The sequence below is a fragment of the Callorhinus ursinus genome, unplaced genomic scaffold (assembly GCF_003265705.2).
Source record: "Callorhinus ursinus isolate GAN/ISIS: 27379988/994484 unplaced genomic scaffold, GSC_fseal_2.0 scaffold64, whole genome shotgun sequence".
Classification (NCBI taxonomy): Eukaryota; Metazoa; Chordata; class Mammalia; order Carnivora; family Otariidae; genus Callorhinus; species Callorhinus ursinus.
In genome coordinates, this window is record NW_027397126.1 from 420,616 (window position 1) to 444,575 (window position 23,960).

At 41.2% G+C, this 23,960-nt stretch overlaps 1 protein-coding gene across 1 annotated transcript in view; it reads left to right on the forward strand.

Moving 5' to 3' along the window:
- The first annotated feature begins 7,722 nt into the window (after positions 1-7,722).
- ADGRG4 (adhesion G protein-coupled receptor G4) overlaps positions 7,723-23,960 on the forward strand; it is an 82,183-nt gene continuing 65,945 nt past the window's right edge. Inside the window, 2 exon segments of the mRNA XM_025861561.2 lie at positions 7,723-7,759; positions 9,909-10,523. Coding sequence (XP_025717346.2) covers positions 7,723-7,759; positions 9,909-10,523 — 652 coding nt within the window.

Below are 23,960 nucleotides of genomic sequence, written 5' to 3' on the forward strand. Positions count from 1 at the left end.
TTTTTTTTTTAACATATAATGTATTATTTGTTTCAGAGGTACAGGTCAGTTATTCATCAGTCTTACACAATTCACAGGGCTCACCATAGCACATACCCTCCCCAATGTCCATCACCCAACCACCCCATTCCTCCCACCCCCCACCACTCCAGCAACCCTCAGTTTGTTTCCTGAGATTAAGAGTCTCTTATGGCTTGTCTCCCTCTCTGGTTTCATCTTGTTTCATTTTTTCCTCCCTTCCCTTATGATCCTCTGTCCTGTTTCTCAAATTCCTCGTATCAGTGAGATCATATGATACTTATCTTTGTCTGATTGACTTACTTCGCTTAGCATAATACCCTCTAGTTCCATCCACGTTGTTGCAAATGGCAAGATTTTTTTTGATGGCTGCATAATATTCCATTATATATATATATATATACCACATCTTCTTTATCCATTGATCTGTTGATGGACATCTTGGCTCTTTCCATAGTTTGGCTATTGTGGACATTGCTGCTATAAACATTGGGGTGCATGTACCCCTTCGGATCACTACATTTGTATCTTTGAGGTAAATACCCAGTAGTGCAATTGTTGGGTCGTAGGGTAGCTCTATTTTCAACTTCTTGAGGAACCTCCATACTGTTTTCCAGAGTGGCTGCACCAGCTTGCATTCCCACCAACAGTGTAGGAGGGTTCCCCTTTCTCTGCATCCTCGCCTACATTTTTCATTTCCTGACTTGTTAATTTTAGCCATCCTGACAGGTGTGAGGTGGTATCTCATTAAGGTACTTGATTTGTATTTCCCTGATGCCGGGTGATGTTGAACACTTTTTCATGTGTCTGTTGGCCATTTGGATGTCTTCTTTGCAGAAATGTCTGTTCATGTCTTCTGCCCATTTCTTGATTGGATTATTTGTTCTTTGGGTGTTGAGTTTGATAAGTTCTTTATAGATTTTGGATACTAGCCCTTTATCTGATAAGACATTTGCAAGTATCTTTTCCCATTCTGTCAGTTGTCTTTAGGTTTTGTTGACTTACGTACTGACTTTTAAAATGAATGTATTTACTACTTCTGGGGTCTGATAGGAAGAAGGAAATTTCCGCAGAACTTTTCCTCGATGTTCTTGGGCAGGGCACAAGAACTTCTCATTTTATGCCAAATGCTTCACCCAATTGCCTGATATCTTCGCACGAGGAACAGTCCTCTATCTGCCATCCATTAGAGTCCAACTTGGTGCCCTAATAGTGGGCAAACCATTTATTCAGAAAATAGCTATAAAGGCCCCACTATGTGCCAACCGTTATGCTGGGCACGGGAAACTGGCAGTAGGGGGCCAAGACTCTGGTTAAGCCACTGTCCTGAAATAGCAGAGAATACAAAAGTTGAAGCATTCTGGGAAAAACCAATACTGTTTAATGCTCCGTGAATTCCGTTCTGCTTAAAAATTGTGTAAACATGGCATCACCAGGCAAAGCAGCTTGGGAGCTTCGCAAAAGGCAAAATAAAATTACATATTGAGTAACCACTGTGGCGAGAGTTTTATTTTCCTTTTCCCCAGGCTCTGCCAGAGATAGACCCGAAGCACAATGTTTTGCTATATCACTCTGCTAGAGAGTTAAAAAATGGGAGCTGGCAGGCATAGACATCACAAGAAAAGAGATGTGCAGACCAATATCCCTTATGAATATAGATGCACAATTCTTTTTTTAAAAGGTTTTTTTAAATTTTTAAGTAATCTCTACATTCAACGTGGGAGTTGAACCCATAACCCTGAGATCTAGAGTCACATGCTCCACCGACTGAACCAGCCAGGTGTCCCCCCCAATCCCTTTTTTTTTCAAGTAAGCTATATGCTCAGTGTGGGGCTTGAACTCACGACCCTGAGATCTAGAGTTGCATGCTCTACCAACTGAGCCAGCCAGGCTCCCCGAGATGCAAAAATTCTTTTTTCAACTATTTTTTAATTTAAATTCAATTAGCCAACATATAGTACATTATTAGTTTCCGATGTAGAGTTCAGTAATTCATCAGTTGCATATAACACCCAGTTAGATGCAAAAATTCTTTTTTAAAAAAGATTTTATTTATTTATTTGACACAGAGAGAGAGTACAAGCAGGGGGAAGCAGGAGAAGGAGAAGCAGGGCTCCCCACTGAGCAGGGAGCCTGATGCGGGGCTCGATCCCGGGACTCCAGGATCATGACCTGAGCCGAAGGCAGAGGCTTAACCACTGAGCCATCCAGGCACCCTAGATGCAAAAATTCTTGACATAGTATAGCAGACCAAATCCAGCAATATATTTAGAGGATTATATACCCTGACCGAGTGGAATTTATCCCACGAATGAATGCAAACGTGGTTCAACATATAAAAATCGATCAATTAATGTACTACATAGCATTTACAGACTGAAGGGGGGAAAACCACATGATCATCTCAATTGATGCAGGAAAAGAGTATGACAAAATCCAACACCCTTTCACGATAAAAACACTTGACACACTAGAAATGAAGGGAACTTCCTCAATCTGATAAGAGCATCTATGAAAAACCCACAGTAAACATCGTATTTATTGGTGAAAAACTGAAAGCTTTCCCTTAGGATCAGGCACAAGACCAGAATGCCCATGTTCACCACTTGTATTCAACATCACACTGGAAGTTCTAGCCAGAGCACTTGGGCAAGAAAAAGATATATAAGTCATCCAAACTGGAAAGAAAAAGTAATACTATCTCTATTTGTAGGTGATATGATCTTACATATAGAACATCCTAAAGAATCCACAAAAAAAGATATTTAAGTTAATAAATACATTCGGCAAAGCTGCAAGATACAAGATCAACACAAAAATTAGTGGTATTTCTATGCACTGGCAATGAACAATCTGAAATAAAGTTAAGAAAACAATTTTATTTACCATAGCATCTAAAGGAGTAAAGTACCTAGGAATAAATTTAACCAAGTAGTTGAAAGACTTCTACACTCAAATTACAAACATTGCTGAGAGAAATTATAAAAGACCTAAGTAAATGGAAAATATCCCATGTTCACAGATTTAATAAAAGAGAACAATATTTAATATTAAAATGTCAATATTCCCCCAAAGAGATTTACAGATTCAGTGCAAGCCATATCAAATTCCAATGGCTTTTTTTTTTTTACAGACATGGAAAAGCTGATTGTGCAATTCATATGGAATTGCAACGGACCCTGAGTAGGCAAAACAATCTTGAAAAAGAACAAATTTGGAGAAATCACACAACTAGATTTCAGTACTTACTACAAAGCTATGGTAATCAAAACTGTGTTATTGGCATAGGGATAGATATAGATTAATGGAACAGAATTGAGAGTCCAGGAAGAAACCCATGCATATACATATGGTCAATTAATTTTCCACAAGGGTGCCAAGAACATTCAATGGGGAAAAATAGTCTCTTCAATAAATGGTGCTGGCCCAACTGGACGTGTAAATACATATCCATGTACACATGTAAATATGCATATACACGTAAACACATAAAAAGAATGAACTTGGACTCCCTCTTCATACCATATACACAAATTAAGTCAAAATGGATGGAATTCCTAAACATCAGAACTACAACTATAGAAATCAGAAGAAAGCACAGACGTGTACTCTGATTTGGACTTGGATGACCTTTGGGCTTGGATTTGGCAATAGAGTCTCAGAACTGACACCAGAAGAATGAGCAGCAAAAGAAAAAAATAGATCAATTGGATTTCATCAAAATCAAGGATGTGTGCATCACAGGACACCATCAAGACAGTGAAAAGACAGCCTAGAAAATGGGAGAAAGTATTTTCAGGTCACATATCTCAAAAGGTCCTAGATATAGAATATATAAAGAGTGCTTACAACTCAACAACAAAAACACGAACAGCACAATTTAAAAAATAGACATTTTTCCAAAGAAGATATGCAGATGGCCAACATGCACATGAACAGATGTTCAATGTCATTAGTCATTAGGGAAATGCAAATCAAAACCATGATGAGATACCACTCTGCACCCTCTACAGTGGTTATAATACTAATTAAAAAATGGAAAACAACAAGTGTTGGTGAAGAGGTAGAGAAATTAGAACCCTTATGAACTGCTGGTGGGACTGTTGAATGGCTGCTGTGGAAAACAGTGGTTATTACTCAGTAAGTTAAACATAAAATTACTAAATGACCCATCCTAGATATATACCCCAAAGAAGTGAAAGCATGTTCAAACTAAACAAATGGCATGAGTGTCCACAGCAGCACTGTTCATAATAGCTAAAAGGTAGAAAAAACCCCAAATGTCCATTAACAGATGAATCAGTAAACAGAATGTAGTATATCCTTACAATGGAATATCGTTCAGCCATTAAAAATAATGATGTACTGGGGTGTCTGGCTGGCTCAGTTGGTAGAGCGTGCGACTCTTGATCTCAGGGTTGAGGCTTACGTTGTGTATAGAGATGACTTAAAAAGAAGATCTTAAAAAAATAATGATGGGGCGCCTGGGTGGCTCAGTCGTTAAGCATCTGCTTTTGGCTCAGGTCATGATCTCAGGGTCCTGGGATGGAGCCCCACATCAGGCTCCCTGCTCAGCGGGGGCCTGCTCCTCCCTCTTCCACTCCCCCTGCTTGTGTTCCCTCTCTCACTGTGTCTTTCTCTGTCAAATAAATAAATAAAATCTTAAAAAAAAATTAATGATGTACTGATGCGTGCTGAAACATGGATGAATTTGGAAACATTATGCAAAGTGAAAGAAACTAGAAAAAAACGGTCACTTGTATGTTTCTATTTATATGAAATGTCTAGGATAGTCAAATCCATACAGACAGAAAGGAGATTAGTGGTTGCCAGTGGGAGGGAGCAGGGAAAGGGCCATGACTGCTTAATGGATATGGGGTTTCCTTTTGGGATGATGAAAATGTTCTAGAACTAGATAATGTAATGGTCATACACCATCATGAATGTACAAAAGGCCACTGAATTGTAAACCTTAAAACGAGCAAAATGGTGGATTTTGTGTTATGTGAACTTTGTCAGTACAAATAAAATGGTGCCTGGCATTCCAAGGGCTGTAACAGCCATTTTTTTTTAAGATTTTACTTATTTATTTGACAGAGATAGGCACAGCGAGAGGGGGAACAGAAGCAGGGGGAGTGGGAGAGGGAGAAGTAGACTTCCTGCGGAGCAGGGAGCCCAATGCAGGGCTCGATGCGGGGCTCGATGCGGGGCTCGATGCGGGGCTCGATGCGGGGCTCGATCCCAGGACCCGGGGATCATGACCTGAGCCGAAGGCAGACGCTTAACGACTGAGCCACCCAGGTGCCCCTGTAACATAGCCATTTGAATGAGGCTTGTGATAAGGTTTTCTTAGCATGGAAAACACTTACGTTATCACGTTAAGTGAGAAAAGCAGGTACCAAACTTTCCATACAATATGATCTCAGCCATGTAGAAACAAATGAAGCCTGTGCCCGGAAGAAAAGAAAGGCCAAAGGAAATTTACCAAGATGTGGTCTCTGGGTGGTAGGACTCTGGCTGACTTTGTTCTCATCTTTTTACTTTTCTAATACTTTCCATTTTTTTCTTTTAAAAAAAGCATGTACAGTATCACTTTTATAATGGAAGAAACACCTTTTTTTTTAAAGTGTGAACAACAATAAATGTAATTTAAAATAAAAGGAAACAGAGTAGAGGCAAGGAGACACAGAGGAGCCAAATCAAGAGAGAACACGCTTCAGGGGAGCAATCATGCAATTTGGACTTGAAAATTGCCAGGGAACAGATGGCAGAGTCCAAGCAGACATCTGCAATGGAGAGTTAAATCATATGCAAAGACACAAGTGGCCTTTGAAGCAGGTCCCGGAGAGGCCCAGCAGAGAACGCTGCTTGCCTGGTCAAACAGAAGGGCAGAGCCTTTGCCCTGCCTCGTTGCAGCCTGGCTCCCTATGAACCCTTGCTGGGGGCCCAGGGGTGGGGGCAGGATGTGGGGAGCTAAGGCAGGGTTTCGTGCAGATGTGCTTGGCTGTGTAAGGGTACAGAAGAGGTTGTGGGAGAAGAAAGAGACTTCTAATCATGACGGTGGCAAACATGGCGGCTGACATTTACCCGGGGCTTCATAGTTTATAAATGTTTCACATACATAACATAAATGGCTGTTATAGTACTGATCATTTTTCATCATGGCCCCGCCAGGAGGCTAACTGGCATTCCTATCTTAACCATGGAGGAAGGAGATCCAGAGAAGTGACCTGGGTTTAGTGCACACTTATGTAGTGCTCACTAAGTGCCGCTGTCCTAAAAGCTTTCTCGTGCATTAATTGTCCATGTTGATGCAGCTAGGAAGGGGCAGAATTGGGGCTCAAATGTGGGGTTTTTGGATTCTACTACACTACACTTCTGCTCATATCTAAGTAGAACTTAGCTCTGCCCACAGAATCTCAAGTATGGCCCAAGTGGTTCTATCCATCCATCCATCCATCCATCCATCCATCCATCCATCCATCTATCCATCCATCCATTCATCCATCCATCTTTATTTTTCTGATTTTAAATTTAACACGATTGTATAAAAAGTACAAATATTACTGAAATAAATAACATAGAAAGCAAAAGTCCCCCTAAATCTCACACCTAAAGTTACTCATTCTTTTTTTTTTCAAGATTTTACTTATTTATTTGTCAGAGAGAGAGAGAGCACAAGCAGGGGGAGGGGCAGGCCGAGGGAGAAGCAGGCTCCCTGCCGAGCAAGGAGTCTAACATAGGACTCGATCCCAGGACTCGATCATGACCTGCGCCTAAGGCAGACACTTAACTGACTGAGCCACCCAGGCGTCCCTAAGGATACTCATTCTTAACTGCTTGATGTGTGTTCTTCCAGATTTTTTCTATGCTATGCTAATGCACATATTTTTCTCTTATTTTAAAAAGTAGGATAATACTATATCTACACTTGGGGCGCCTGGGTGGCTCAGTCGTTAAGCGTCTGCCTTCGGCTCAGGTCATGATCCCAGGGTCCTGGGACCGAGCCCCGCATCGGGCTCCCCACTCCGCGGGAAGCCTGCTTCTCCCTCCCCCACTCCCCCTGCTTGTGTTCCCTCTCTCTCACTGTGTCTCTCTCTGTCAAATAAATAAATAAAAATCTTTTTAAAAAATTTAAAAAACGTTAAAAAATAAAAAACAAGAAGTAAATAAATAAACTTAAAAAAAAAAGTCTGTACTAATTGGCACTCCCACAAACGGAGTATTAAAATGACTTGTTTCCTCATAAGCTCGTCAATGCTGGGTATTCTCAGTCTAAAATGTTATCATTTCAAAACATAAAAATGGTATCTCATTGTAACTTGTGTTTTAAAAATAGGAAGAGACCATCTTTTTGTATTTCTGATTTAGTAAGTTGCTTGTTTGTGTCCTTTGGCAACTGGCTTTATATTAGTGTATTGCAGAGAGAAGTCCTGTAGACAATCCGGGATTATGGTACATTCTCTTTTAAGGGACAAATAAGCCCTGGAGATTTTGCTCACCATAAAACTCGTTCTTAAATGTTGTATTTGACGTCATATTGGAGGGCTGAGAAGAAATGCAGTTGGCCGACCATAATCGATATTGGGTTTCTTCATGATTATCACCTTGTGGGGTTCCTTTTGATTTATTAGCCACATGAAAGATGATAAGATAATATAATCACATAAGCCAGGGACAGAAATAAACATTTGCTCATCCACCATGGACAGTTCAGAAATAGCTCCCTGGCAGGTGGATGGTAGGGGCTCCGGCACACGGCGCGGGGGGGTGGGGGGTGGTTTGCATGCATACGCATGCGTATGTGTGTGGGCAGGCATGTACTTGTTTGCCTTTGAAAGATATTCAGTGCAGGAATGGAGGGAGACAAATTGTAGGGCTAGAGAATATCTAGAAGCTCGCATCTGGGGTCATCTCTGAGAAGCAGGGATGTGGTCACTTCCCATCAGCCTCTGTAGTTGCTCTCTGGGGGTCAGTTTTAAAGCGCTAATCCCAATCTCACACCCCTAAGTTAGAGAGAGGCTGGAATTCCGTTCTGCCATAAAGCTCTAGATTTGGTTTGTCTTGGGCTGTGCTGGGACTGGAATTAGGCTGATGCTGGGCAGGTCTCAGATAATCGCCTGGGGGCCTGGCGTGTGAGGTTTGTCCTGGTGATAGTATCATGATTCACAAATAGCTTCCTATGAAACAAAGGCATACTCAATTAAAATTTTCATAGATATTGCCAAGTTGCCCACCAAATGACTGTACCGATGGACATGTTCTTTTTATTTTTTTAAGACTTCATTTATTTAGGGGCGGCTGGGTGGCTTAGTGGTTAAGCGTCTGTCTTCGGCTCAGGTCATGATCCTTGGAGTCCTGGGATCGAGCCCCACATCGGGTTCCCCGCTCTGCGGGAAGCCTGCTTCTCCCTTTCCCTCTGCTGCTCCCCCTGCTTGTGTTCTGTCTCTCTGTCAAATAAATAAATAAATAAATAAATAAATAAATAAATAAATAAAATCTTTATTAAAGAAAGACTTCATTTATTTATCTGAGAGAGAGAGAGCGAGCATGAGCAGGGTGAGGGGCAGAGGGGGAAGCCGACTCCCCACTGAGCAGGGAGCCCCATGCGGGTCTAGATCCTGGGACTCTGGGATCACCACCTGAGCCTGAGGCAGATGCTTAACCAACTCAGCCACCCAGGTGTGGTGGGAGGGACATGTTCTTTAGTAACATTGGAGAGCGCTTTGCATGCATCATCTCACTTAATTTTCAAACAGTTTTGTATGGTCAGTAGATAGGGCTATTATGGGGCATGGATTATAATGCAAATGGTGGCCCCCTGAGTTGTGTGTGCATACTGTGGCCCTGAATCCCCATTTTACTGAAGCACACGTTAAGGCATCGGGACGTTAAGGTATATGCTCAAAGTTACACAGCTGATGCATGTCAGAACTGAGATTCCAACTCAGGCCCTTTCACTCCAGAGCCAGTGGTAACTGGGTCCATGGCCACCTGAAACCTTTAAAAAAAAAAAAAAAAGATTTATTTGTTTATTTCAGAGAAAGAGAGAGAGAGCAAGGGGAGGGGCAAAGGGAGAGGGAGACCAGCAGATGCCCTGCTGAGTGGGGAGCCTGACGTGGGGCTCAATCCCAGGACCCTGAGAGCATGACCTGAGCCAAAATCAAGAGTCAGACTCTCAACCATGCAGGCGCCCACCACCTGGAACCTCTTAAAGATTTGCAGCCCCCTTGGTGAAGAGATGGAAGGAAGGAATCAGGGTGCACTCAGGGCAGTACCATTTCTCCCGTTCCTGGGTACAAACAGCCTTGCAGCTTCAGTATTGTCCAACAGGTCACCCTCCAGGCCCCCATTGGTGCCTTCAGTGAGAAGCAGTCTCCAGAGACCGAATAAATCAGGTAATTTGGCTCAGGAAAAGGCATTGGAGAAGTAAATTGCTGTTGCACCATGAATATAATAAGGCAGTTAGGTAGATGGAAATAGCTATGTTTTGATTACACGAGTGAAGATTATGTGCAGCAGGTTTTTAAGTCCAAGCTGCCTTTTCCTTGGCCTCCTCCCTGCCAACTAGCTACATTCTTCTAACTGCCTCCCCAAACTGTCCAGCTGGTGTGTGCTCTGGGAACACTAATCTGACTTTTCATATTAGCCCAGGCAAAATATAATTAGGAAGAAACTCTTCTGCCAGAAAATGTCACTTGCCAATGTCAAATAGAGATGATTTTGTATATCCACTATTTGGGGCTTTTTTTTTTTTTTGCACCAGGATAGACTCATAATAGCATTGTGTAATCTGGGATTGACTATGTGGCTAAAGAAGATGATAACATTGAATTTTTGTTACCGAAATTTCCTTTGCTTTCTCTTTCCCCTTCCCCAAATTTGGGCAGAGGCACTTAAACTAAAAGGAAAAAGACTGGATTTTTATGGAAGAGTTGACACGCATGTGAGCCTGACCAACACGGTTCCTGAACTCAGTCGATTCACGGCATGCATTGACCTGGTGTTCGCGGATGACAAATTAAGTGATTGGATGGCCTTCTCCTATATTACTAATAACACCTTCCTGGGCAGAGAAGACATAGACCTTGGACTTGGAGGAGACCATCAGCAGCTAATACTATACAACTTGGGCAAGACCTTTTAGATCCATTACCACCTGACTCCCTTTCAGTGGCATACAATCTGCTTGATATGGGATGGTGTGAAGGGCAGATTCGAGCTCTTCCTGAATACAGAAAGGATACTGGTAATGATGGATCAACTGCAAAACCTGACACCTAATGGGACTCTGATTCTAGGACATTTTTTTATGAACTGGGACAGCCAGGTAGGAAGCGCACTGCCTGGCTTTACCGGCAGCTTGTACTACTTTCAACTCTGGGACCACATCCTGGAAAATGAGGAGTTTCTGAAGTGTGTGGGTGGAAATGTTGTTAGCTGGGAAGAAGACGCTTGGCTCATCAACAAGGTCATCCCAGCTGTTGACATGAGACTGCGCTGCTGTGAGTAACTTCTGAACTGTCCTCCTTGGCAAGGGTTGTGCAGATGTGGTCTTCTGCTCGCTGCTCTGGATAACCCACTCTGGGCCAAGGCTCTGCCCTCCTTAGAAGGGCCCAAGGTTGCCAGTTTTGTCATCTGCTTTTTAACGTACAGCAAAGACTATTTTCTTTTTTTTTTTGTCTTTTGTTTTGATATCACTTAAAACTTGCAGAAAATTACAACAGGGCAAGGAACTTCTACATGTTTTTTACCCAGATTCACTGACTATTACATTTTCCCCGGGTTTTATTATTCTTCCTTTTTCTTCCTCTTTCCTCCTCCCTACACACACACACACACACACACACACACACACACACACACACACACACACACACAGTTTCTTAATCATTTAAGAGTAAGTTGTGGACATATGCCTCATTACCCCTAAATATCTCAGTGTGTATTTCATTAAAATAAGGACATTCTCTTACTGCTGTACATTGATATAGTACGAGTATCTAATTCATCATCAATATTCAAATTTAACCAATTGTCCTACTGATTTCTTTTATAGCTATTTTTTCTAGATTTCTCCACTGTTACTATTTTTCCCTCTGTAATTAATAACTAATTTCTGGGGAGGGACACCTGGGTGGCTCAGTCGGTTAAGCATCTGACTCTTGGTTTCGGCTCAGGTCATGAGCTCATGGGTTGTGGGATTGGGCTCCACTCTCAGTGGAGAGTCTGCTTGAGGATTCTCTCCCTCTGCCCCTCCCCCCCACTCTCTCTTTCTCTCTCTCTCTCTCTCTCTCTCTCTCTCTCTCTCTCTCTCAAATAAATTAATAAATCTTTTTTAAAATAACTAACTTCTGGGGAGATATTTGGAGGCTATGTAAATATCCTGTTGTTATCAAACTTTTTAAAAAAAGATTTTATTTATTTATTTGTCAGAGAGAGAGAGAGCCCAAGCAGGGGGAGCATCAAGCAGAGGGAGAAGCAAGCTCCCCGCTGAGCAAGGAGCCTGATGTGGGGCTCGGTCCCAGGAATCTGGGATTGTGATCTGAGAGGAAGGCAGATGCCCAACCAACTGAGCCACCCAGGCATCCCTGTTATCAAACTTTCACCCAGTAGTTTTACATCTATCGATGATACTTGACTCAATGGCTTATACAATAGTCACAAAATGTTGATTTTTAGAACTCCATCATTTTTCAACATTTTTTAGTTAGTGTTCTATTGCAGTGAAGAGTGTTTTCTTCTTCCACATTTACTTAGATATTCCTTCAGTTGTTTATGTGTTTATACCAGCATGAACTCATGGATTCTTACCTTATTCAATGGGTTACAATCTGTTGCTATCATTTATTTTGATGTTCAAGTTGGCCCAGTTTGGGCCAGTGGGAGGCCTTCCATCTGGCTCTTGTGTCCTTTTGACATGTTCTCATCATTTTTTGAGTACTTCCTTACTTTTAGCACAAGATGTTATAGGCTCATCTTGTACTTTCTCTGCTCAGCGCAAGAATCAGCCATTTTACCAAAGAGTCCTGGTTCCTTTTAGCAAGTAATGGGATTTATAAACCAATTCATTTTTCTTTCATGAGCAATGATGATGTTAGGAACTGTTTGGGATGGAATTCTTGTAAGAAAACTGGCTCTTTGGAATGACACATGTATTTTTCTCCTTCTTTCCCATTTTGATGAGAAAATATAGGATTGGTTTTCTCTGTACAACCCTGTTCTCCCCTCAGATCCAATCTTTTCCACCCTCAGCGTCCTGAGCGTGGGTAAAGTCAGTGATAACAGCATTAAGATGGGATTTTTTCCCCATTTCCTGAAATGTTTACTCATTCTTAGGTTTTATTTACAATTCTTAGGGATTTTTGGGGGGAGTATTGAGGGAATGGGGGCTAGATCCACGCCTAATAGGTTCTCACAGACTACAGAGATGTATTTTCACCAGCAGTCCGAGTGCGGTTTGAATTAATGGCAGAGGCACATTCCAGGGGGTTTCTGTGTTTCTTTGAGATCAGACTAATGCAAAGGAACAGGAAAGCTATTCCTTTGAGCGACTACCTGGAGGCATTTGGTTTTCCTCTTTTCTGAAGCCTTGAAAATAAAAGAGAATAGTGCTAGCTGGCTCTGATTACAAAACGGAGCTAGGGACTAGTAGGTTAAGCCTGAACAGCTCAGCCAAAGTAGTTTAAAGTAACTTTATCTTTGATCTAAAGAACCGGAAGTATGGCTCTATTAAATCCATATGCTTAGCAGTGGTCTTTGAAAACCTAATCCCGGCCAGCGAATTGCCGTGGCCTTTCCTACCACTTTGCTGGCAAATCGCTAAATCTAACTGATGTTGTTCAAGTGTGAGACAACCCTCATTTACTCTGCTCTTTTGTACCCTCTTTAATGTACAGTCTATCCTCTTGGTCCGCCTGAGTTCCAGTAGGCATAATACACAAATAATCCAGCACAACAAAAAGGAAAAGAAAGCACAACCTAAAATGACAACCAGAAAAAGGAGTGGAAAACATTATTTTTACTATTCAGGTGTCTTCAGATGTTCTTTCTAAACCTTAGACCCGGGGTTTCTAACCGGATGTCCAGAATGGCCTTGATGGGTGGGCAGAGCCCTTGAAATCGCATGCAACATACTAAAAATACAAGATGGATTCTTTTCTCTGAGGACAGAGTCTGTAGTTTCCATCCTATTAAAAAATAATATGATAATTGCTGCTTTTTACGAAGTTCTTGCCGCATGCCAGGCATTTCATAGATGAGGGAAGAGAAGCTCAAAGAGGTTAAGTAAAATTGCTTAATGTCACCTATTAAATAAGCAGTGAAGCTGGGATTTGAGCAAAGATTTGTCCAGTTGCAAAGCTCATGTTCTTTTCACCCCCACACCCTGCAGGACTACCTCTAGGGAGTCTATGGCCCCGAAAAGATTATGACCACTGTTTTAGAAGCTTCCTTTGAAGGGATTTGCTGGTGCTAATAACCCACCTGGGGAAATTAGGCCACCCCCCAGCTACAGTCACTGCCTGCTCACCACTGAAGGAGCTGTAACACCATAGAATTTCTTCTATGTCCGTCCTGGCTGTGTGGCATCTGGGGGAAAGGGGGCAATTACATGAATAAATAGGAGTGATTACAACATGTCTAGCTTCAGCTTTTGCCTAATAAATTGGTATTTATGGTCCATAGAAGGATTATGACCTTTAAGAAATAAATTTTAATGAGCACATTGCTAGGTTACAAATCTCAATAAATCTATTTACCCATAAATTATATATGTATATATTTATATATTCATGAGAATAAGGCTTTTGGGGAACATTTGCTGAAAACCATGAACCCTATCTGGATTTAATGAACAAGTATTCACTATAGTTGGAGATGTCTCAGGAATATTTAAACAGCACAGTGATAAATAATAACAACAGCAAAGTTGTCAGTCATTTGTAATTTAGTTTTGGAGTTGTTTTTAAGCATCTTTTCTTTATTTTTACAAATTACAAATGCAGGGGGCATCTGGCTGGCTCAGTCGGTAGAGCATGGGGCTCTTTATCTCAGGGTTGTGAGTTCAATCCTCACGTTGGGCATGGAGCCTACTAAAAAGAAAAAAAATAAAATTTTTAAAAAAATATTTATTTACTTGAGAGAGAGAGGGAGAGGGAGGAAGAGAGAGCGAGCGCTCATGAGTGGGTGAAGGGGCAGAGGGAACAAGACAAGAAGACCCCCCCCACTGTGTGGGGAACCCAATGAGGGGTCTCAATCCCAGGACCCCGCCCGCGATCATGACCTGAACTGAAGTCAGATACTTAACCGACTGAGCCACCCAGGTGCCCCCAAAAAACAAAATCTTAAAAAAAATCACAAGTGCAATTCATTATGGTTGTTTATTATATGGAGTTTATTATAAAATAAACTCAAACAATACAAAGTGCATAAAATATGAAGTAAAACCTATCCTACATCTTTTCCACGGAGGTGTCCATTCTTTTAGGTTTTTTTAATGGCTTTATGATGCGTTCATGTGTGTGTATAGTCTTAAAAAACCAAAAATAATATATGCATACCTACATAATGTTTTACAGTTTGATGTATTTTAACTTAAATTATCATGGACACATCAGTACATTTAGATCAACCTCCTGCATGGTTAGGGCTGCATACACCCATTGTATAGATGCGCTATGATTTCTTTAACTCACCACTGATGGGCATTTAAGTTGCTTCCAATTTTTTACAGTTATAAATAACACTGTAACAAATTTCCTTGTACATACATCTTGGTATATGTGGGTTTGCAATTTAATAGGACACATTAGTAAGAGTAGAATTTCAAGGGAAAAGAATATAAGCTTTTACAATTTAAATTGATTTACCATTTTTTACTAGTTATTACTTTATTCATTAAAATGGATTTATTTTTGAAAGTAAAAGTAATAGATATGCTGGTAAAAATTCAAACAATGCATGAAGATAGAAATTAAAAGTAAAAGTCTCCTTTCTCGTCAATCTCTTACCCTTAGCTCCTCTCCCTAAAAGTGACGATTGTTAATAATTTTTTATGTATCATTTCAGGAACAGTAGAAAACTTGGGTTTACATGAATATGTCTTTGTTTTTCTTTTTCAAAGTTGGGATCATCATTATGCGCATAGTCGTCATATATCCATTTAATAATATATTTTGGAGGCATTCCCATATCAGAAAATATAGAATATAGAGCTGCCTGATTATTTGGGGGGGGATGCTGATTAGTATGACAGAGTAAGGATCTCCTATAATTTATTCAGTGAGCTCCCTTTGAAGGACATTTAAGTTGTTTCCAGGTTTTAGCTGTGACAAAAGTCTACAGTATTTTGAAAAGGAATGGATGGTGAAAGGGATTTCTTGAAGTGACCATTAGGGATGGATCACAAGCTAAAATTCCTCTCTAGGTATGTTGAGCATAATTGCCTAATCTTAGCTCAGACACATGATCCAACAAAGGATTTGTTCGGACTTGTGGATGTATGAAGACGAAGAATCTTCCTAAAGATACGCAGATGAAATGATTCCTAGATATGCATTTGAGAAATCCCCTTTGGAAAGAACGAAATAATATGAACTGAGTCCATCCTGGCAGATCTGCACTGTATCAAAACCCAGGGTCCCTGTATCTGTGGAGCTATTGGTTTGCGAAGATGTATTAATTGATCTCATGCTCCAGCTGCTTTGAATTACTTTATGAACTAACCATTCTTTGAATATGCAGAGATGGGCTCTCCTAGCTAAAAGGCAATTTGGTTTGGCCCTTGTATATCAATTCTCTGTGCTACCCTCGTTTTTTATCACGAAAGATAAGCAGGAACTGTTTGTAGTTTGCTTGAACCTCCTTATTTGTATTCCCCTGCACAGGGTGACATTCTCCTATAGATTCAGAGATGGAAGCTCTAGTCAGTCTCTCTCCCTATCTCAGAATTCATTTTTCATGTCCTTGCTTGGAAACTGAATACAGACACCATTTTGAAAAAATATATATATATTTTTCTCATCATCTTGAAGATAGTCATTTCATATTTTTTCTACCCCACAGGCAGATCTGTCTATGGCGGTTTCTGGCCACTATTATCTCTCACAAATCTAATAAACACACCCTGAATTATATTTCCAAAGGTCGTGATTGAAAGAAAAAAAACAGATGCAATAGGTAGGCTAGAAAAACACAAAGATTTAATATGAGGTGATATACCCAAATCACAGGCAGAATTTGGTACCTTAGCAAATGTTCTACTTAATATTCTCTTGGCAGGTACATCAGCAACAAAATGCCTCATAAATATTCAGCAACTCTATACCTCTGTTCTCCAGCTCCCAATGATTACAATAATACAATTTTGTCTAGAGTGAAGGAGCAAATGGCAATTAAGCCCACAGGCCCCTGTGAATTAGCATGGATTATCCCCACTTTAAAATACAGAGATAGCAAAGCTCATGCAAATCATTTGTGCAAATGATCACTTGTTCACAAATGGGAACAGAATGAATGTGGCAAAACATGTTTGCAAGCCCTTCAAAGATGGAGGCTGGCCTCCATGGTTTCTGTGGTCCCTCCAGTAGGGATGGACATTCGGTTATCACTCAGTTACCTGCATGATGTGGGCTTTTGCATTTGCCTTTTTTTAATTGAGAGAATTGTAGATTCACATGTGGCTGGAGAGCCCTTGTACAATTTGCCCAGCTTCCCCCAAGACTAACATTTCACAAAGCTGTAGTATAATGACCAGAATATTGATGTTGATACAATTCACCAATCTTATTCAGATTTCCCTAGTTCTACTTGGACTCATTTGTGTGTGTGTGTGTGTGTGTGTGTGTATTAAGTTCTATATAATTCTATCGCTTGTGTCGATTTGTGCATCTACCACCAAAGTCAAGGTAGTGAACGCTTTCAATACCTCAGGGACCCCCCGCGTCGCCCTTCATAAACACACCCACCTCCGCCCTCTCCTTTCTCACCACCTCGCGCTGCTCCCCACATCGCTAACCCTTGACAACCACTAATCCGTCTGCCATTTCTAGGAGTGTGTCATTTCAAAAATGTTAATAAATGGAATCAGATGGTATGTAACCTTTTGGCATTGACTTTTTTTTTTTTTCCACTCAGTATCATTCCCTTGAGATGTGTCTAGGTTGTATGTATCCATAGTTTGTCCGTTTCCATTTCTGAGTAAGGTTCCATGGTATGGATGTACCACAGTTTGTTTAGACATTCACCTGATAAAGGACATTTGGACTGATTCTAAGTTTTGGCTATAGCCACTCCCTCCCCCTAAAAAAACACACCCTGTCATGAATCTCTGTGTACAGGTTTTTGTGTAAACGTAAATTTTCATTTCTTTGGGATAAATGCCCAGGAGTGCCATTGCTGAGCTGTATGGTAGTTGCCCATTTAGTTTTATATGAAACTGTCAGGCTGTTTTCCAGAGTGGCTGTACCTTCTTGTATTTCCACCAGCAATGCATGAGTGATCCAGTTTCTCTCCATCCTTGCCAGCATTTGGTGTTGCCACTATTTTTTATTTTAGCCATTCCGGTAAGTGTGTAGTGCAGTTTTCTTTTTTTTTTTTAAAGATTTCATTTATTTGACAGAGAGACATAGTGAGAGAGGGAACACAAGCAGGGGGGAGTGGGAGAGGGAGAAGCAGGCTTCCCGCCGAGCAGGGAGCCCGATGTGGGGCTCGATCCCAGGACCCTGGGATCATGACCTGAGCTGAAGGCAGACGCTTAATGACTGAGCCACCCAGGTGCCCCTGTAGTGCAGTTTCATTATGGTTTTCTTTCTTTTTTTAAAAATTATTTTATTTTTTAAATTTTTTCCTTAAATTTTTCATTGTTATGTTAATCACCATACATTACATCATTAGTTTTGGATGTAGTGTTCCATGATTCATTGTTTGTGCATAACACCCAGTGCTCCACGCAGAACGTGCCCTCTTTAATACCCATCACCAGGCTAACCCATCCCCCACACCCCTCCCCTCTAGAAACTTCAGTTTGTTTTTCAGAGTCCATCATCTCTCATGGTTCATCTCCCCCTCCGACTTACTCCCCTTCATTCTTCCCCTCCTGCTATCTTCTTCTTCTTTTTTTTTTCTTATCATATATTGCATTATTTGTTTCAGAGGTACAGATCTGTGATTCAACAGTCTTGCACAATTCACAGTGCTCACCATAGCACATACCCTCCCCAATGTCTATCACCCAGCCACCCCATCCCTCCCACCCCCTCACCACTCCAGCAACCCTCAGTTTGTTTCCTGAGATTAAGAATTCCTCATATCAGTGAGGTCATATGATACATGTCTTTCTTTGATTGACTTATTTCACTCAGCATAACACCCTCTGGTTCCATCCACATCGTTGCAAATAGCAAGCTCTCATTCTTTGTGATGGCTGCATAATATTCCATTGTGTATATATACCACATCTTCTTTATCCATTCATCTGTCGATGGACATCTGGGCTCTTTCCACAGTTTGGCTATTGTGGACATTGCTGCTATAAACATCGGGGTGCACGTACCCCTTCGGATCCCTACATTTGTATCTTTGTTTTATTTTATTATGTTATGTTAGTCACCATACAATACATCATTAGTTTTTGATGTCATTATGGTTTTCATTTGCATTTCCCTGATGCCTAATGACATTGAACATCCTTTTCTATGATTATTTGCCATTTGTACATCCTCCTCAGTAAACTATTCATGTCTTTTGCCTATTTTTTAAGAAGATTTTATTTATTTATTTGACAGAGAGAGAGACAGCGAGAGAGGGAACACAAGCAGGGGGAGAGGGAGAGGGAGAAGCAGGCTTCCCCGTGGAGCAGGGAGCCCGATGCAGGACTCGATCCCAGGACCCTGGGACCATGACCTGAGCCAAAGACAGACACTTAATGACTGAGCCACCCAGGCACTCCTTTACTGTTGAGTCTTGAGAGGTTTATATATATTCTAGTCCTTAGTTGGATATATGTTTTGCAAATATTTTCTCCTAGCCTGTAGATTGCTTTTAAAAATTCTTCTCACATTGGCTTTCATGGAGCAAAACCTTTGAGTTTTGGTGAAGTCCAATTTATCAGTTTTTCTTTTGGTGTCAAGTCGAAGAACTCTTTGCTTAGTGCTAATTTTGTACCCTCCAACCTTGCTGAATTCACTTCTTTTTTTTTTATTTTAAAAGGTTTTATTTATTTATTTGTCAGAGTGAGCACAAGCAGGAGGAGCGGCAGGCAGAGGGAGAAGCAGGTTCCCTGCTGAGCAAGGAGCCCAATGTGGGACTCGATCCCAGGACCCTGGGATCATGACCCGAGCCGAAGGCAGAGCTTAACTGACTGAGCCACCCAGGCTTCCCACTGAACTCACTTCTAAGTTTCAGGAAGTTGGGTTTTTTTGTTTTTTGTTTTTTTTTTAGATTACTTGGAATTTTCTACATGGACAATCATGTAATCTGCAATGCTTAAAAAAGTTTTTTTTATTAAGTAAACTCTACCCCCAATATGGGGCCCAAACTCACAATCCTGAGATCAAGAGTTGCATGCTGTACTGACTGAGCCAGCCCAGCACCACTGCAAGGTCTTTTATCTCTTTTTCTTTCCTTACTGGAATGCCTCTGGCTTCCAGTACTATGTTGACTAAAAGTGGTGAGAGTGGACATTCTTGCCTTGCTTCCAGTCTTGGAGGAAAGACATTCAGTCTTTCACCATTATGGTTGATTTTATGTTTTTTTATTTTTTAAAATATTTTATTTATTTATTTGACAGAGAGAGATACGGCGAGAGAGGGAACACAAGCAGGGGGAGTGGGAGAGGGAGAAGCAGGCTTTCCGTGGAGCAGGGAGCCCGATGCGGGGCTCGATCCCAGGACCCTGGGATCATGACCTGAGCCGAAGGCAGACGCTTAACCGACTGAGCCACCCAGGTGCCATATTTTATGTTTTTTTTTAAAGATTTATTTATTTATTTGAGAGAGAGAGAGAGAGAGAGCATGTGCAGGAGTGGGGGGGGCAGAGGGAGAGGGAGAGAGAGAATCTCAAGCAGACTCCCCGCTGAGTGCAGAGGCTGAGGCAGGGCTAGATCTCAAGACCCAGAGTTTGCGACCTGAGCTGAAATCAAGAGTTGGATGCTTAACTGACTGAGCCACCCAGGCACCCCTGGTTGATTTTAAATGTAGGTTTCTTGGTGATGTTCTTTATCAAATTGACATAAATACCCTCTATTCCTAACTTGCCAAGGGATTTTACCATGAATGTACATGGGATTTTGTCAAATGCTTTTTCTGTACCAGTTGAACCTGTTTCCTAACCCATCGTAATTAATTGCCAGACTTGGGGTTTGAAAGAATCTTTAATTCCTATAAATCTTGGTTAAAAAGTTACTGATACTTGATTTGATCAACTTTATTTGGGATATGAATGATTCTTCAAGGCAGATATTGTTTCAGGGCATGGCTGTAATTTGGGATCCCCATTGGGTTTCTATGCCTAGGCTTGCAAGGGCAACTTCACATTTTGGTTTAGCACCGTGATACTCTCCTCTAGGGTTTGTCTCATTATTTTGGGTGATTGCTTATTCTTGAACTTTTCAGCACTTGCAGAACTTGGCTTTTATTATCTATGTTTGTCTTTCCTTGTTTTTTTTTTTTTTTTTGTTTTTTTGTTTTTAGGTAGAGTCTCTTCTTTCTCCTAGGTTTGTGGTGGTTCTGTGTAAATTGAGGGCATGCACTTATGGGTACTAGATGATTAAAACACTGGCACACGCTGTCTTACTTCTCTACATGTTTCATCTGTGGAAATCTCATCCTGTCAACACTGTACCTCTCTGGGCCTAGTCTCTAAATGAAGGGATTGAATACAATCTCCAAGACTTAGTTCTATGTTTCTGTGATTTTAATTAAGGAAGACGAATCTTTGTTAATAAAGACGTTAGAGGAAAAACTTGGTACAGTAATCCCTCTGGAAAAAAACTCTCATCTGGTTCGATGGGAGATCTGCTGAAATAGAGAAATCCAGGATTCGGGTTTAAGGGAGGCAATGTAAGTTGCATTATTTTCTAAGAGATACCTGGTACTTAAAATGCTACCTGCTTGGCAATTTTGTTCAACTCATTTGTTTTTCCTTTTCTAAGTTTTTTTTAAAGATTTTTTTATTCTTTAAAAAGATTTTATTTATTTATTTATTTTACAGAGAGAGACTGAGGGGCTGAGGGGGAGGGAGAGGGCGAGGGAGAGAATCTCAAGCAGACTCCTTGCTGCGTGCGGAGCCCAATGAGAGACTGAATCTCACGACCCTGAGATCATGACCTGAACTGAAACCAAGAGTCGGATGCTAAACCAACTGTGCCCCCTAAACCAGGTGCCCCCTAAGATTTTATTCTTAAGCAATTTCTACACCCAATGTGGGGCTCACACTCACAACCCCAAGATGAAGAGTCCCACACTCCACCGACTGAGCCAGCTAGGCCCCCCTCCTTTCCTAAGTTTTGTGCTTCTTTTTGAGATGCTTATTGGAAGTGTTCATAACAGTTAACATCTACAGCTCAGCCATCTTTAGATACAAATATCGTACCTAACTCCCATCCTCTGTGTTCTGACTTTCTCGTCACTCATTAGGACTCCTGTAACAGTGCTCTTTGAATATTGTATCAAAGAGGATAACTTGGACTTTTGTGGTATTCAGTATTTTATTGTTTTCCTAAAAAGTGAGTGCAGCTCCATCATGAATCATTTGTAAAAGAATGGGAATTAGTGTATTCTTGGAGAGTGATTCAGGCTCTGGGATGCCATGCTCCTCAAGTGTGGTATAAGTGACCCTTTAACAGGTTTGCTAAGCCAGTTGGCTGTGGTAAAGCCTTTTACAAAAATGGAAACCCAAATCCTGACAATTCTCCCTCTACTTGTACTTTATGGACACATTCGAAGGCAGAAAGGTTGAAATAAATGTGCTGCAGAAACATAGCAGTTTCTTGGTAAGGCCTAACAGAATGTGGATCTCTGATCATTGAAATGATGTTGTAAAATTAAGTGGGAGAGTACTTCTTCTATTAACTCTGACTTTTCCCCTTGCACACGTGTGTTGTGACTTTATGCATGCGTGACTTTTGTCAACTCTGTCTGTACAGTCAGTTGCAGGCTTCTGAGTGTCATTCATCCTACTTGCTAATGACCACAAAATCCTAAAGAACATCCTACACACATCTCAGAATTTCTATCTATGCAAATTAAAAGTAATTTTAATGCTCAAGACAGTGAAACAAGTTAGTAGATTGTCTACCACCATAATTATTTCTACATCATAAGTAATATGCTTCCCAGGTGGATAAATTCAAAATGCTAATTTCCCAATGGTAAATATGCATGATTTCATTCTGGGTGATCTGAACCGGAGAAAAATTATGACTCAGTCTCGAATTTTACTATGCACCATTTTCGCTTGGATGTTCCATCACCCCGAGTTCCACTTATCCAAGTCAGAAGTGCATATTTTTCTTCTGAGAGAGGCCGCCTTCCCAATTTTCCTATTTCCTATTCTCCAAGTCACCCAAAAGCAAAATTTGAGTCCCCTGAGATTTCTCTGTCTTCTTTAACTCATAAGCTTCTTTGTTACCATAACCTGTCAATTCTTCCTTTAGGAATCCCCCACACTACTCTTATTTCATTCCAAGCCCTCACCATCCACTTATTCAGTCAACCTGCAAATATTTACTGGACATCTACCCTGTGCCAGGCCCTGCGCATATGGTGTAGTGAGGAAGATAGACAGTGATAAGCACACACCGATATAAACCTGCAGTGGTGACAACTACTCTGAAGAAGAGGTATGGGGTGTCCTAAGAGCCTAGAATAGATTGGTGTGACCTAGTCATGGAGGCTAAAGAAGGTAGCGGGCTTCCTTGAGGAAGCGATGCATGAGCTGAGCTCTGAAGGATGAGGAGAAGAGGGATGGGAAGAACATTCCAAGTACAGGTAACAGGGTAGGTAGCAGTCTTGCGGTGGAAAAGAGAATGCCAAGTATTGGAGGATTTAAATGAGGCTGGTGGGCTGAAGCCCAAGAAACAAGGGAGAAACCTCACACGGAGTGAGGCCAGACAGGTGGGTAGGGACCAAACTGTGCATAGCTTTGTAAGCTCTATTAAGAGGGACATTTTTTTAATCCTAGGAATAATGGAAGACCACTAAAGGGAGCTAAGTTTGTGTGTATTTGTGTGTGTGTGTGTGTGTGTGTGTGTGTGTGTGTGTGTGTGTGAGAGAGAGAGAGAGAGAGAGAGAGAGAGAGAGAGAGAGAGAGACATCAAATTTGCATTTCAAAAAGATCATCCTGATTGAACTATGGAACAGATTGGAGGGGGGCCAAGAGCAGAGGCGGAGAGTTCAGTTGGGAGGCTACTGCAGAGTCCGGGTGAAGAGACTGTTGGTGGTTTGGTGAGGGTTGTAAGTGATTGAGATGGATAGAAACAGATGCAATCAAGAGCTATTTAGGAGGTAAGAGTCATAGGGCAAAATTATGGGTTGGCTATGGCAGGTGAGAGAGAAAAGGAAGGAGACCGAGGGAAAGGGTTTTGGCTTGCATGATTGAATGTATGATGATGTCTTTCACTGAGAGAGTACTGAAAGAGGACCCAGTTTGGAGAGAAGACAGTGAGTTCAAATTGGGGCATATTGAGTTTGAGGGGTTAATGAAATATCCAAGCGATGTCAAGTGAGCAATGGTGGAGCTCAGAATAGAGATCTGGTCTAGAGATATAAACTGACTTTCATCTGTGTACAGGTGTAAACTCAAATATGAAGGTGTATGGAGGAACCACAGGGTAAGAAGAAAAGAGGTGCTGGGACCAAGCCTTGAGGAACTCTAATATTTAATGACTGGATTAAATAGGATGAGTCTGCAAAGGAGATAGAAAAGGAGTGGCTGGAGGACAC